Raw genomic sequence first — 13,641 nt, 5'->3', positions numbered from 1 at the left:
ACAATTATAAAGAGTGATCTTTGTAATAGAGTGTTTCAGGAGATTACAGCATTATTCTGCAACAGGGTAAAGTGGCAGTTGACCTAACAGGCTTCAGTGGTGTTTCTCCTCTTCACTAATGTGTAAGACCAGGAAGTAATGCCACCACCGCTTTTTCTCAACACACAGCAGCAAGTTTAGCATGAAAATTATCTGGTCCTAAGCATTAGCAGTTTTTTTTCCGCCAATATCCTCTGTAAAGAATTAGCTATTGAGTGTTCCATTGCTTATCATCTGATCGGGGGATTCTAAATGTTCAATGATTGATGTTGAGCATTCTGTTTGTGCAGTGCTTAGCCAAAATCCCTATTTCCCGTTTTGCCCACACTGTTGACTTTTGGCATTAATACATTGGATGAATTATAAGAAAAGAAAACGTAAAAAAATTACTGTGACGTGATGATGGTATCACACTGATACTACTGACAAAGATAATCTACCACCAGCAACCATACAGAAGATATCTGACAGTTGTATCAATATAATTTCTTATTTAATGTGGGTGTTTTAAATGTGTGACGATGTTTGAAACTTGTTTCAGTAAAATGGACAAGAATAGTAGGCAATAATAGCCCCAGTATAAACTGATGATAATCTGTTGCTCGGGTGTAGGAGTTGGTGTCAAGTGTGTATGCTATGTGACAGCTATAATAAAATAGGATTTTGTTTATATCATTTCATTTATAACCCTTATTCGACTGAATCAAATCTTGATTTAGCTGCTGCTCTTATCAGTGATTGGAAAAATACAAGAAAAACAGAGCCAAAGCAACAATAGCCTACTTCTATACTTTTTTCCTTTTTCTTTTTAAACGTAAACCTGTGTTATTTCATTCATTGGGAAATGTACTATGAGGGAACATTACACATGCACATATGCAGTAGACAGTATATAGAAAACTAGAGAAATACTTTGGACATTGATATATTTTTATTTGTCACACAAAATCGTTTAAGGTAATTCCAGTGTAATGTAATGCCATCAGCTCTTTCAAACCTAAATATTGAGGGTTAGTAAATATTATAAGTTGAGTCTTTAATAATACTACTTGATTTGAAAAAAATTGAGTATCAGATATAATTCAGCATATCAAAGGAATGTTTTTTTTAAATGTAGGGTTTCCCTACGCAGTTTCCTCTCTCTAGGTCTACATAAAATGATACTACTTGTGTCATGGTGAGAGTCCAAAAAGCCCCCAATTACATGTACACAGCGTTCAACAAGCCACAACAAAACTTCACTCGGAAACTGAAACTTTCCTCTTTCAGATTTAATATGAACTATGGCAGGCAGGGGCTCCCACATAGTTTTCCCTCATGAACCTTACCGTGATGTTGCTGATCGTCTGATGTTATATTAGGAACAGATTCATATTGACCTTAAAGTGTTTTGTACATATGCCTTCAGATCAGCAGTGAGGATTAAGTAACCTGAACCTGTTAACATATGAGTCATAGATTTACGGTAACCCCATTATGCTGATTTAGCGGAACGGTTCCTAATTTGGCTTGTCAATCAAGGTGACCCCAGTTTGGGGTCACTCACTGCTCTGATATTGTGAGAATATTCCGGGAAAGCGCTTACAATGTCAGGATGTTGACTACTGCCTGTCTTAATAAAGTCCATATGAAGTCCACAAGCTGCGACCTGTATCCCCGTCACAAGAGCCCGAAAGTATTTTATAACAACATTGTCGACTTACCCCTTCCGTTATGTAAGGCGAGGCAGAAGATAACGAGGAACAGAATCAGTTTCATCCTCAGCTTTGTCTTTCTTTAACAGAAACAACAGGGAAATATAAAGGCACTTCTTCTCGAAATGAAGCTTCTTGTGTTTGGTGATGAAGAATATATGTAAACTGTAAAACTCCCACAGACAGCCAAACTCCCCCCTAAATGAGCTCAGCCCTCTGAGTGCGTCATGGTTTCCTGAAGTCTTCTTGTGCTGAAAGTTGTTGAACATCCTCTGTGGAAACATTTTTGCATAAGCAGCTTGAAATATCAGATATCAGGTTGAAGTTTGCGTAACTGCACACTTGGACTGAGGAAATAACAGAAGATTCAATCTGTAATTCTGATTATAATGATCGAGAGGAAGCGACTATTTGTCTTAACTGGCTGCGGGTTCATTTTGTAGTAAGATAAGAAAACGATGGTATCTTTGAGAGTTTCGTCTTTCACAACTCGGCTCATTGAAATTGATCGTTTTAGCTCTCTTCAGTTCATGCAAAAAAAACTGTGTGTGTGTATAAGTGTGTGTGTGTGTGCGTGTGTGTGTGTGATATACACAATTTTCTTTTACTTTTGATTTCACTTTGCTTACTTCAAGTCTTTACTAGGTTTAACAGAAAAAGAAGAGAAATGCTACAACAAAACAACAACAACAACAACAACAAAAGCAGCTTAAACTTCTGTGGGTAACACGCAAATAATTATTAATGTATACTGCATCTGTCCTGGGAGTCACTGAAGGCCCCAAACCCCAGTTGGGGTTAAAAAAAAACGTACGCCAAATTCTACAGAGCAACAGACCATAGACTGAAAAAAACATAATGGAATATATGATCATTTTTATAAAGTATAATGTATTTTGTATTAAACTACCCAAACAGTGTATAAAGTTAAAACGTGCTCTTCTTAATCACATTAAAATGTATTCTGAGTAGGGCCTTACGGCATCATGAGCAGTTCACTTTTGATAGGCTACTTGAAGTAGCCTACATGTTGCTGCAAATAATTCTGTACTTTTACTTAAGTTAAATGTTCAGAGCAGGACTCATTCTAATGTAGTATTTTCTTTCCCTTGTATTACTATTTGTACTTTAGTAGAAGATCTAAATACATCCTCCACCACTCTCATGCTTATCTGTGTGTTTCTCTTTCTGTGAAGTAACACTATGCTGGTAAACACAAGTTGAAACATTTCAAGTGTGGAACACCTGGCATGTCCCAGTGCCTTGGGGATATGAAGTGCATTTATCAGATTAACTCAATGGTGACTCAGAAGTTACTCAGGATGCTCCTGCGCTGTTAGGAGCTGGAAGATGAAAACATCACGAGAAGAAATACATGGTTGTAACTCATGTTTTCAAGCATGTGATGCAATGTGCATATGATTTTAAGGAAGTGTTGATGATGGTTAGATATTAGGATAAAAGTAGAAGAATTCAGTGTGCCGTCCCATCGTGATATTGGGTCAGCACTGTCAGAGATTGACCTTTGGGATGCTACTAATGAGCAGCTATCTTGCCGCTGTCAATTTCTAACAGGTTATGAAAAATTCCAATAATTTTAACGCAGGTGTTCTTGAAAGAAGATCAATATATTAAAAAGACATACTTTAATTGAATCAGTGCACTCTGTCCCTATTTGCAGACGTTCATTAGTTTTTTTGTTCTTCCTTTTTTTTTTCTGTAAAAAAGACTTCAAAGTGAGCACCGGAAACCATCCAGAAGGTTGGGCTTTTTCTTGTTGGTCAAGTTAGACTGAGTATAATTAAAATCATAAACAATTCTCAATTAGCTTTTGGCCCATCCAAACCGCGGACTGTGGTGTGCTGTGTGTATGGAATGTCATGAGTAGAGTTTGGTTATGTGATCACAATGAGTATAGATAGACAGCAGAACATGAATAGAGACTGTTAACTTTCAGGTCATTTTATTTTTTCAAGGTGTTGAAGGGTGGCTTGAACTTCTCTTAAACCTTATTATCGTATTTCTTTAAATTACCCTATCACCGGTGTCATAATTAGGTCTGTCTGTACACAGTGATACATACATTTGTATATTATTTATATTATATGCTTCTAACAACCTTCACTGAAAGTATCACTTTTACATTGAATTGCATAGTCAAACACAATTTATTAAAAAGGGACCCTAACTTTATGTCGAAATTTCCTATTTATTCACCATGTCACACTCATCTGTAATAACATGTTGGCACATATGGTCAAAACTGGATTTAATGTTGTGTTTGCCTTCAAATCGTGCATTTGTTTTTTATACACTCACTAAAGACTATGCAGTCCAAGTCCATGGACACTAGAATTGAGTGTAATTGATGTAATTGTTGAGAGTTGGTTTCATCTATTAAGAGACTTGATGATCGATCGGAGCGACTAAGCTGACGTCTGTAGTTTTGTGGTTGTCACATTCTGTGAGAAAGAATACTTTATCTCACATCACATCATCTCTCACTGCACCTCACTATCACTGTTCATCACAGGGTAGTGATGCTACACAACCCAGCTTTTCCTCATGATGCACAAGCTAAACTGTGTACCTAGGTTGTGTGGGAGAACTGTTTGTTCCTGCTGACACATTGGAATGATGCTGCAGGAAGTGGCAACACATCATTTTCTTTAAGGAAACGACACAGTAGCCTGCCCAGCCTTGCCTCACACACACGCACACAAAAACACACACACACATACTGTAAGTGACATTTATGAGAGACATACCCACATTCACATAGTACTGCACACACAGCATGTCTCAAGTCTCCATTTGATGATCAGGCATTATAAAACGCCCCAAAAAAACTATACAATCACTAATGTAAGAGATATTCAGTTTGATGTATATTTGAAAACTATGAAGGTAATATATGTTAGCATGTTCATGTATTTGATGATTATAATCATTTTGTCAATATTATCAATTTTATTCAACAAAGTAATCTCATTGAGATCAACAATCAATATCTGTACTGTAAAACCTGGAGTAAAAAGGTTTATATATATCTAATGGGATGAGACATTCAAGTTTCAAAGTGTTTTTCCGTTGATGTCTGTGTTCAATAAACTTCTTCACAACTGGCATAATGTATATTGTAACCATCAACAGCATGAAGTTATTCTTGGCTCTTGATAAAATGAATCTTACAAGAAATGTTCTGCATTAGTGAACATATTAATGTGCCAAAAATGAATATGACTGTATTGTTTTCTGTAAATCTGTATGAGTATTCTATGTAAGGATGGAGTTTCCATAAATTATTTTGGTTTGCCAAGAGACCTTGCTGGAAAATAATTCACAGCACATTAGTTTCACCTGTCATGTGCTAAACAGGTATGTCAATAAGGGGCCAGGCAGTAGAAAGATGTGATATTCCCAGACATGATGGGCAGCCACATCACAAAAAGGCCACAAAAAGGGCACACACTACAGCTCCCAGAATGCCTCACCACTTACCCAGGTGTAGGTTTTTAAGCAAACTAATTGAAGCAGGACTAAGGAGCTTCCTAGACAGCAGAAGAAAAAAAGCAGAGGAACAGAGACCACAGGGCTGAAAAGAACTGTGGAAATTGGATAGTAAAGGAACAAATGACAGGAAAGTACCGGACACCAAATGTTGATCATTGTTGAGGAATTGTGTTCCATTTTACAGAACCTTTTTCTCTTCTGGTAAGATTTCCATTTGCTCATAGACTTTGATTTGGATTTTGAATAAACTACCTGAGTTACCATTTAAGAACCTGTTGATGGAATAATAAAGTATCTGTCTGTTCTTTCAGCTTTTTTGCACCGCCTCACTTTGGCCTGCCCTAGTGACCTCATTACATTACAATGGCCTCGTGTATAGTTGGAAATTGGTCATGCATTAGACCACACATCTCACATCTGGGCTACTTCCCCTTTCAACATGCAACCGAATCTTAAAAGTTGCAGATGTTCTCAAACTCAAATTCAACATAAAGAAAGTCAGGGACCTCACAAGGAAAGCGATTGAGTTTTTTAAAATAGTATTAGGACTTTTAACTATTGATTTTGAAAAGTCCCTTTTATCTCTGCCAGCTGTTCAGTACTCAGTACACAATACACAATGTGTAGATAATGTATGTAACCCTATATAAATGGAATTTATACAGTGCCCTACAAAGACTCAGAGTTGCTTGACTATAATAATAAGGGACATTAAATGCAGGACACAGCTGTGGGAGACCAAAAAGATCAATGTTGAGGTATAGCCTTCTGTAACTTGTGTAGAACATCTTCACATTAGTTGTTTTAGACATTTCTTTGCATTAAGTAATTTCACAGATTGGGAACATTTTTAAAATAATCTGGGCCCCAAACTGAGACATTTTAGCCTTTTATTTAGGGATCCAGAGTCATTGCTTCAACTTGGGTAGTTGTGTTGTAATATATTGAGACAGAACAGAGAAAAGACTGAGGACCCATTTTAGACACAGCCTCTATTTGCAAGAAAAAAACACATATTGTGATTGTGACGTGTTTATTAGTTAATTGGTTTATTGTTACATAGAGTATCTGCTGTACATAAAACAGGATGACATTGCGACTCCTCAGACAGGAAGAAAATATGCTAACTGGAACTGGATATAGCTGGCAATATGCAGATTATTATATCTCAAACCAACATTAAGTCCACTTAATGACACTGGAACGGTTGTTTCTGACAGTTCAGGCAGTTGTTCTGATAATTTGCAGAATAAGCATCTCAGTTTAAGGCACAACAACTACCTGTCAATAGTACAAACCGGGTCAACTCTACTATGTGTACTGGAAACATGCACCAGGTAGGGTACCCGACAGATAAAACCTGCAAAAAAGGTGTCTAACAGGTAAACAATATAGTAATATAAATTCACAGGCACAGGTAAAAATGAACTTGGGCAGCAGGTGACAAAAATATGTTATCTCTCCCAAATGTGATGAATGTAAACAAAACTAAGGGAACCTCACTTATTAGTTTTGGTCTTTTTCTAAAGTAACTCTTTTTCTGGTCTCTTATATTTCACTACCTTTCAAAAAACTATTGCCCCTGACCCATGTTTCTATGTACCTTTTTGGCAATGACAAGTCATTGCGGTGGCTTACATAAACGGGTCAAATCAGGTCTGGATTCAACTTGGAGATAATTGAGGATAACGGGTCGGTTCCGGTACTGAACTTAGCATGGGTAGACTTGCAAAACTGGACTCCTGCAGGACTGATATGAACCTCTGGCAGCCTATTATTACCACACTAACCCTGGTTAAAGTAGGCCTCAACAATAACCATCAAAGACATAAAGTAGCTAAAAAGGGCTTTACACAAAATGAAGCCACATTAAATGAAAACCAATATGATTAACAATAAAAAAAGTAAAATATGTAAAAAAAAAAAAAAAAAAGTGTATCAGACTAAGGTCACACAGGATTGAAAAAGAAAAGAAAATTACACAAAATACAATAAAAATGTGTTATTTACATATCCACCCCAAGAATGTTAAGGGGACTGCCTTAGTCTAAGCAGCTATTTTTTCTTGCAAAGGGAGCGTTTTAGCAATAGACCAACAAAGATTTCTTCACACCACTCTGAGTGGAAGGAAACCATCGATGTAAAGAGAGTTCAACCCACATTCACTTCAAAGTGTTGAAAAGATATCATCAACTATTCTCAATTATGTGTTAGTACTATGAGAATGACATTGTCATATTCATTTTGAAGTGAGTATATTTACGGTGTTATTTGAATTAAAAGTAAATTGACCACACATTTTACTTCACAGAGGAGGACACATACGTACAGCGTGTTATATGTTCAAAGGTCTTTTGGAAGCAGCATGCCCACTGCACCAAAATTAAGCCATCACCAGTACAAAAAAAGAAAGTCATTCATTCTGCCATCCAGTTTCTCTAATTGTTGGGAGTGTACATAAATAAAGATGGTGAATTTAGACTGACTCCACAACGGATTCAACACTTTCAGTCAAACAACAAGTCACTCAGTGAGCAGTGATGTCCTTCAGTTGTTTGCATTCATCTTAGCTTTGAGGCGATTGATTTTGAGAGGGAGCAGACCGGCCATCTCCGTACTCAACTCCAGCTCCGTCTCCACGGCGGCTTTTGCCTCAGGGTGGGCCTCACAGTACTGCACCACGTATCTAGACAACAGGTAGAGAGGAAAAGTGACAGTCAACACATTATACAGGTACATCCAGATAAAACTTACCCCATTCGACTACTTTTAACTGCTTTCAACAAAGTCCCTTCTTTTCCACCAAACACAACTGTCTTACTATAAACATTATGCTTCTACATTAACACACTCTTCTTTATATCCACGACATTCCACTTCGGAGATTGCTCCAGTGCTGGCCGTAATTCTGCTGGATGTACTCTAAATTTCTGAGGACTATGGTTAACTGCTCCTCAGATCTCTGCAGGGTAAATCCAGACAGCTAGCTAGACTATCTGTCCAATATCAGGTTTCAATTGCACAACTAAAACAACTTTTGAACAAACGTGTTCCACCAAAACAAGTTCCTTCCCGAGGCTATTTTGTTGTGACACCGGGGCTCCGTCCAACCCTTAGCACCGCCCATGACGATTGTGATTGGTTTAAAGAAATGCCAGTAAACCAGAGCACTGTTTTTCTCCCATCGCGGAATGCTGTGTGTACTAGCCAGACCCTCCCTCTGCAGCAATGTAGAGGAAGGTCTGGCAATGCGAGACTAACATCAACCTTTAACTATTTTGCAGAGGGCTCCTGTCGAGAGCACATCTTTCAATATGCAAACCAGAAAGTGTTTGGATGTAAAACCATAAATTGAAAAATAGATCTTCTTACTTGTAGTTTTCCAGAGACTTGTCAAGGTTTTCCAGCTGAACAGAGGGTGAAGAGCTGATAAGCCGGCTGTGGAGTCGGGCCAATCTGAAGCGGGCCACTAGAGCCGGTCTCAGCACCTCCTCCTCCAGGTGCTCTGGGATCTTCCCCTCTGGAGAACACAGAGAGTCTAGGAACATCTGGAAGTATCTGGCGAGGAGATCAGAGTATTTCAAATCATTTAGATGGAATAACTGTAGATGCACAGATAGATGACAGATAAGTCCCACACACTCACTTGGCAGAGGCAGAGCAGAGATGGTTGAATTTTTTAATAGTGTGGTTATCTAGAGACTGTGAATCAGCTTGTCTGTTGGCCAGTGTTAGTTTCAGGTCCATCATTTCATTGTAGATCTCAGCCAACTCAAACATCATCTGTCTGCGGATCATTAGGTAGTACCGGGAATTCAAGTCTGTAGACAGAGAGAGTGAAAGAAAGTCAGATTTAATCAAATATGTCAGCTTGCTAAGACATTCGGGTTGAAAATTGTCACCAGTTATCTTGTTTCATCTTTGCCTACTGTAATCTATTTTATGAAAATATTCAAAAAGACAAAAATAAAAAGGCAACTCAAGAACACAGTTAGGGCAGTACCATTGCAGATTGGCTCCAGCATGTCAACTCTGCGTTTGTGCATTTTGCAGCGCCGCTCCAGATCCTCTTCAAAGAAAGCCAGGGCCCGGAACAGAGCACTGTGATCCTGCAAGATCTCTATGTGGTCGGTCACATAGCCGTCCATCTGAAAGTACTCCTTGGCCTGAAATATGATTGAGGACGTCAGGGACAGTAAAGTAGTACCAGTGCAGTTGAAAACATCTGCAGCTATGGAATTATTTAACTGTGCTCCACTGCTGTGTGAGTCTGATTACTTGTTTAAGAGTGTCTAAATTGATGTGTGTGTTTGTGTACCTGTGTGACATAATTCTGTCCCACCAGAAATACAGGTCTGGCCTCAGCAAAGTCCAGTGGTAACAAACAGCGCACCTGGAAAACAACAATGGGTTAAGCATTCATTTGCAAAATGGCGCCCTCTGATGCTCAAAACCTTGTATTACTAAGACTTGACATTAAAAAGATAGCTACTGGTATTTAAAGTATCGATGAAGACACCAATTGCTGCTGCTACTGACACAGAGATAATGGTGACTTTTAACAGGTATAACATGATCACACAATGACAAAAACATTAGTTCTAGCAGTAGCATCAGACACAGTATATAGACCTTCTCTTCCAGGCTAGCAATGGAGTCAAAGGTGTCTTCAGAGCCAAACAGCAGAGCGCTCTTCCTGCCCTTCTCTTCCTCCTCCTCCTCACGTCTCCTCGCTCTTTTCAACTCTTCTTGACGATCAGTATCCAGCTCCCCGATGCTGTCCTGGTCACAAACACGTGCATGCACATTTTAAGACTTACTCAATATAATTATGTAGAGAGACACTTAAGCAAGTAGACATGTAAACATAAACTTCGGTAGGTAAACACACATATATACAGATACCATAGTTGATTAAAAAACAGTCAAACTTCTTTTTCCTTGGGTTGTCTGCTGATAATGTTGAGGTTTTATGTTATTGTGGATGGTGCTTTTTCCTGCTCATATGAGAGGCGTGGACTTGAGTATAAAGATATTAAAAACAGCCACACAACAGTGCCCGCACCAATACAACCAAGTCGTACCTCTAGCAGCTTCTTAGAGTCCTGCAGGACATTGAGACAGTATTTGATCCAACATCTCGCAATCTCAGCCCTCTTCTGCATCAGCTGCTCCCTATGCTCACTCTCTGTCTCACCTGAGAAAGGGAGGTAGGTAGGATTGGTTGAATAACTGTAGCAATGCTTTGCTACACAGTTGCGTTCGTTCCTGCCAGACTCATTATAGTTGATTAGGAGTATACAATACAAAAGGAAATAAGGAAATAACTATGTTTTTTTGGATGTGCATATTAATTAAAGATTTAGATGCTTACTCTCCTGTGCTGCTGCCTCAGAAGGAACCTCTCCTGCCAAACCTGATATGACAGTAGCAGCTGAGAGACAATGCCTGCCTTCCATGTATCGGCCCTAGAAAACAAACAAACAAACAAACACAGAAAACATAAACAGACACAAACACAGCTCTCAATACTGAAAACACTGAGACAATGAGCAACAAGAGCAGATCTTACAATTATATATGATTTATGTACTGTATGTATGCCATGTAATCAAAACGATTTGACTACATGTAAAGTTTTTGAAAATATCTATCTTAATATCTTAATTTTAGTTAATATATCTTCAAAATTGTGCATAAGCCAGGCAAAATGGATTTCTTCCTTTCGATTTTGGATGATAACACGCTAAATCCTTTTAGATGTGAGATTTTAAAGCAATTGCTTTCAAATCAATTTGAATCAATATGTGCCCTACCTTAGTGATGTAATACTGTGATAGTGTAGCAGCGTTCAGAGCCCACTCCATTGGACTGTACTGATTTAACTGCAACTGTCTCTGCAGGGTGCTGTGGCAGTAGGTAGCAGCACGCTCAGTTTCACCTGGGAGACAAAACACTTTAGTTATTACCACCATCATCATCAAGTAAAGTAATACAGTAATACAAGAAGACTCAGTTTCATAATGTTCCCATAGATAAATAGAAATCCAGTTCAAAATCAGATGTCTGAATTGCCTTAAATAATGATCGAGATGATACTTTAAAATACTACTTATAAGATGAAACCAGAGTACATTTTACATCCATGTTTTAGTTATTTAATTTACATGAGTAAAATAATTTATACTGTTGCACTTATTTGACATAAGCAAGATGAGACTCACCAAGGTTTTTATAGACTTGAGCAAGGTAGTACATGGTATGGGTGTAGGCCAACTCAAACCTAAGAAAGGGCATTTGAAGAAAAAGGGAAAGGTAGAAGGGGTATGTGGGGAAGGCAGATCATAATAGAGAAAGATCAAATTCAAACCCATGGTTTGCTCCATGAATGACCCCTCTTATGCAAACCTTTGGACAATAGTATTATTAAACCAGTTGGGAAGTCTGTAAATGTAAATATGTGTGTGGGCCTTCTCTATGGGAATGTTGGAGTTACCTCTTGGTCCTTTCCTGATGCGTCAGCTGCTTTTCTTCAGTAGTGAAGTACTCTGCCATGTCAGTGGGTGGACTCCCGTCCTGAAAACACAAAACACAACAACCATGGCTTCATGATCTTGTCCCTCTTGTGGTTGCAAGAAACTAATACTCATCCGCCAGTTTCTCTTTTGAATGCTGGTGTCATCACCACAGTTACAGCAAGTGGCACACAGTTAGCACACATACTTATTTACTCCCTTTTTGCTACCTACTTCCCATGTAATCTTAATTTCAGGGTAGGAATACCAGAAAGTTGCAATTTCAACAGCACAACACAACGTTTTTACTAAAAGTACAACAATAATAATACTCTGCCTTGGCTAATGACAAAAAGGTAAATTCTGGTTGTGAGACATTCGACCTGTTGATGGTGAGGCAAAGTGATCATGATTAAAAAGTGTACAAAACAAAAATTTACTAAGAAAAGATATAACTGTAATAATCACTACTACCACTAATCCTACTTTACTACTCACTATGGTGTATGCTGTCAAGTGTTCATCATGATACCTAAACAGTGGACTAGTTGTGAGACAATAAAGAAGCTTGCTATTTATCAGTCAGGCAGTTACCTGGGAGGCAAACAGTTACATGATAGCAGTGATGGTTTTCTTCTACGACAGTCTCTCCTGTCCTTTCATCAATCAGTCAATGTCCAAGGGGCTTCAAGTAAACAGTCCCACAGGAGACCAACCTTACCTCCTTTATATAACGTTGGTAGATGGATTCTGCAGTTTCAAGAAATCCCTGAGCTGTCTCCGTCTCATCCCGGCCTGCCCACAGGATCCCCAACTGGTTCTGATACCACAAACAGCAAAATACATGAGCAAGTCATCATCAGCATCATCTGATCTCTTAGCTCCTACGTTTAATCTAGTCACAAGGACTCTATGATTCTTGTTCATTTGTTATGACAAATCACAACACCGTAATGTATGTAAAAGTACAATTGTGACTTAACTGTTTTATCATAGGCCTAGCTACACAACACTACCCCACTGTCGTTACTGATGATAACATTTGTAATTGTACTGGGGTTTAACTATATTCTGGTCAGTTGCTTTGTTATGGTTGATATGTAGCAGCTCGGTCACAATCATTCATATCTTCCAACATTATTGTTAAGAAAACTTTGGTTGAGCTTAACGTTGGCTGCAGCCACGGCCTGTTTATTGTGTTGGAAAGTTAACGTCAACGTTACCCTGACATGGATAAACAGCGAGACATTCTCCGACGACACGCTGCATTTCTCAAGCAGTTTCATGCAGTTCATCAGATGCTCCTGTCCGGCTGACAGCTCTTCCGTGTCAACATGGTTGATTCCCAGATAGTACTCCACAGCCCCGAGTTTAGCGGCCCGCTGCCCGGCAGGCGAGTCGCCGCTGAAGCCCTGACCGAACACGTCCTCCCTCTGCCCGTCCAGCGGCGGCTCTATCGGCCGCTGGTCGCCGCTCTCTTCGCCGCTTTCCGCTTCACCTTCGCCGGCCTCGAAACTCTTAAGCGAGCAGTGTATCTCTCTAAGGAGCTCCCTGGCCTTGTATTTGGAGCGGAACGGGTCATTCTCAGGGTCATTTCGTGATTCTACAACAGTAAGGTTTTGGGCGTAGGTGAATTTGTCGCAAATAGTTCTCCACTCATCACTGCTCACGGACGCCATGTTGGTCTTCTTCTTGGTCGTTTCACCAAAACTACCACAACTGGTTCTTTTTTATGCACTACTGCCATCTACTGGAAGCAATAGTTCGTTTCCTACAACACCGAGACTGTACCCATTGCTTTTTACCGGATTGCCTTTTTTTCAAATAAGAAATGTAATAAGACGTTTTTACGATCTGCATTTTCCAAATAATTATTTTCC

At 39.0% G+C, this 13,641-nt stretch overlaps 1 protein-coding gene across 1 annotated transcript; it reads right to left on the bottom strand.

Annotated features, from left to right (window-relative positions):
* Positions 1-6,278: 6,278 nt before the first annotated feature.
* Positions 6,279-13,508, bottom strand: kifbp (kinesin family binding protein). Its single transcript, XM_034872683.1, is given in 14 exon segments — positions 6,279-7,932; positions 8,619-8,804; positions 8,893-9,067; positions 9,250-9,412; positions 9,565-9,639; positions 9,879-10,028; positions 10,331-10,443; positions 10,621-10,714; positions 11,063-11,187; positions 11,471-11,529; positions 11,743-11,822; positions 12,483-12,581; positions 12,985-13,481; positions 13,484-13,508. Coding segments are annotated over 14 exon segments (1,980 nt in total). The 3' UTR covers positions 6,279-7,793.
* Between the last annotated feature and the right edge of the window lie 133 nt (positions 13,509-13,641).

Source organism: Etheostoma cragini, chromosome 1 (genome assembly GCF_013103735.1).
Source record: "Etheostoma cragini isolate CJK2018 chromosome 1, CSU_Ecrag_1.0, whole genome shotgun sequence".
NCBI classification, from domain to species: domain Eukaryota; kingdom Metazoa; phylum Chordata; class Actinopteri; order Perciformes; family Percidae; genus Etheostoma; species Etheostoma cragini.
This window is presented reverse-complemented; position numbering and strand designations above follow the sequence as displayed.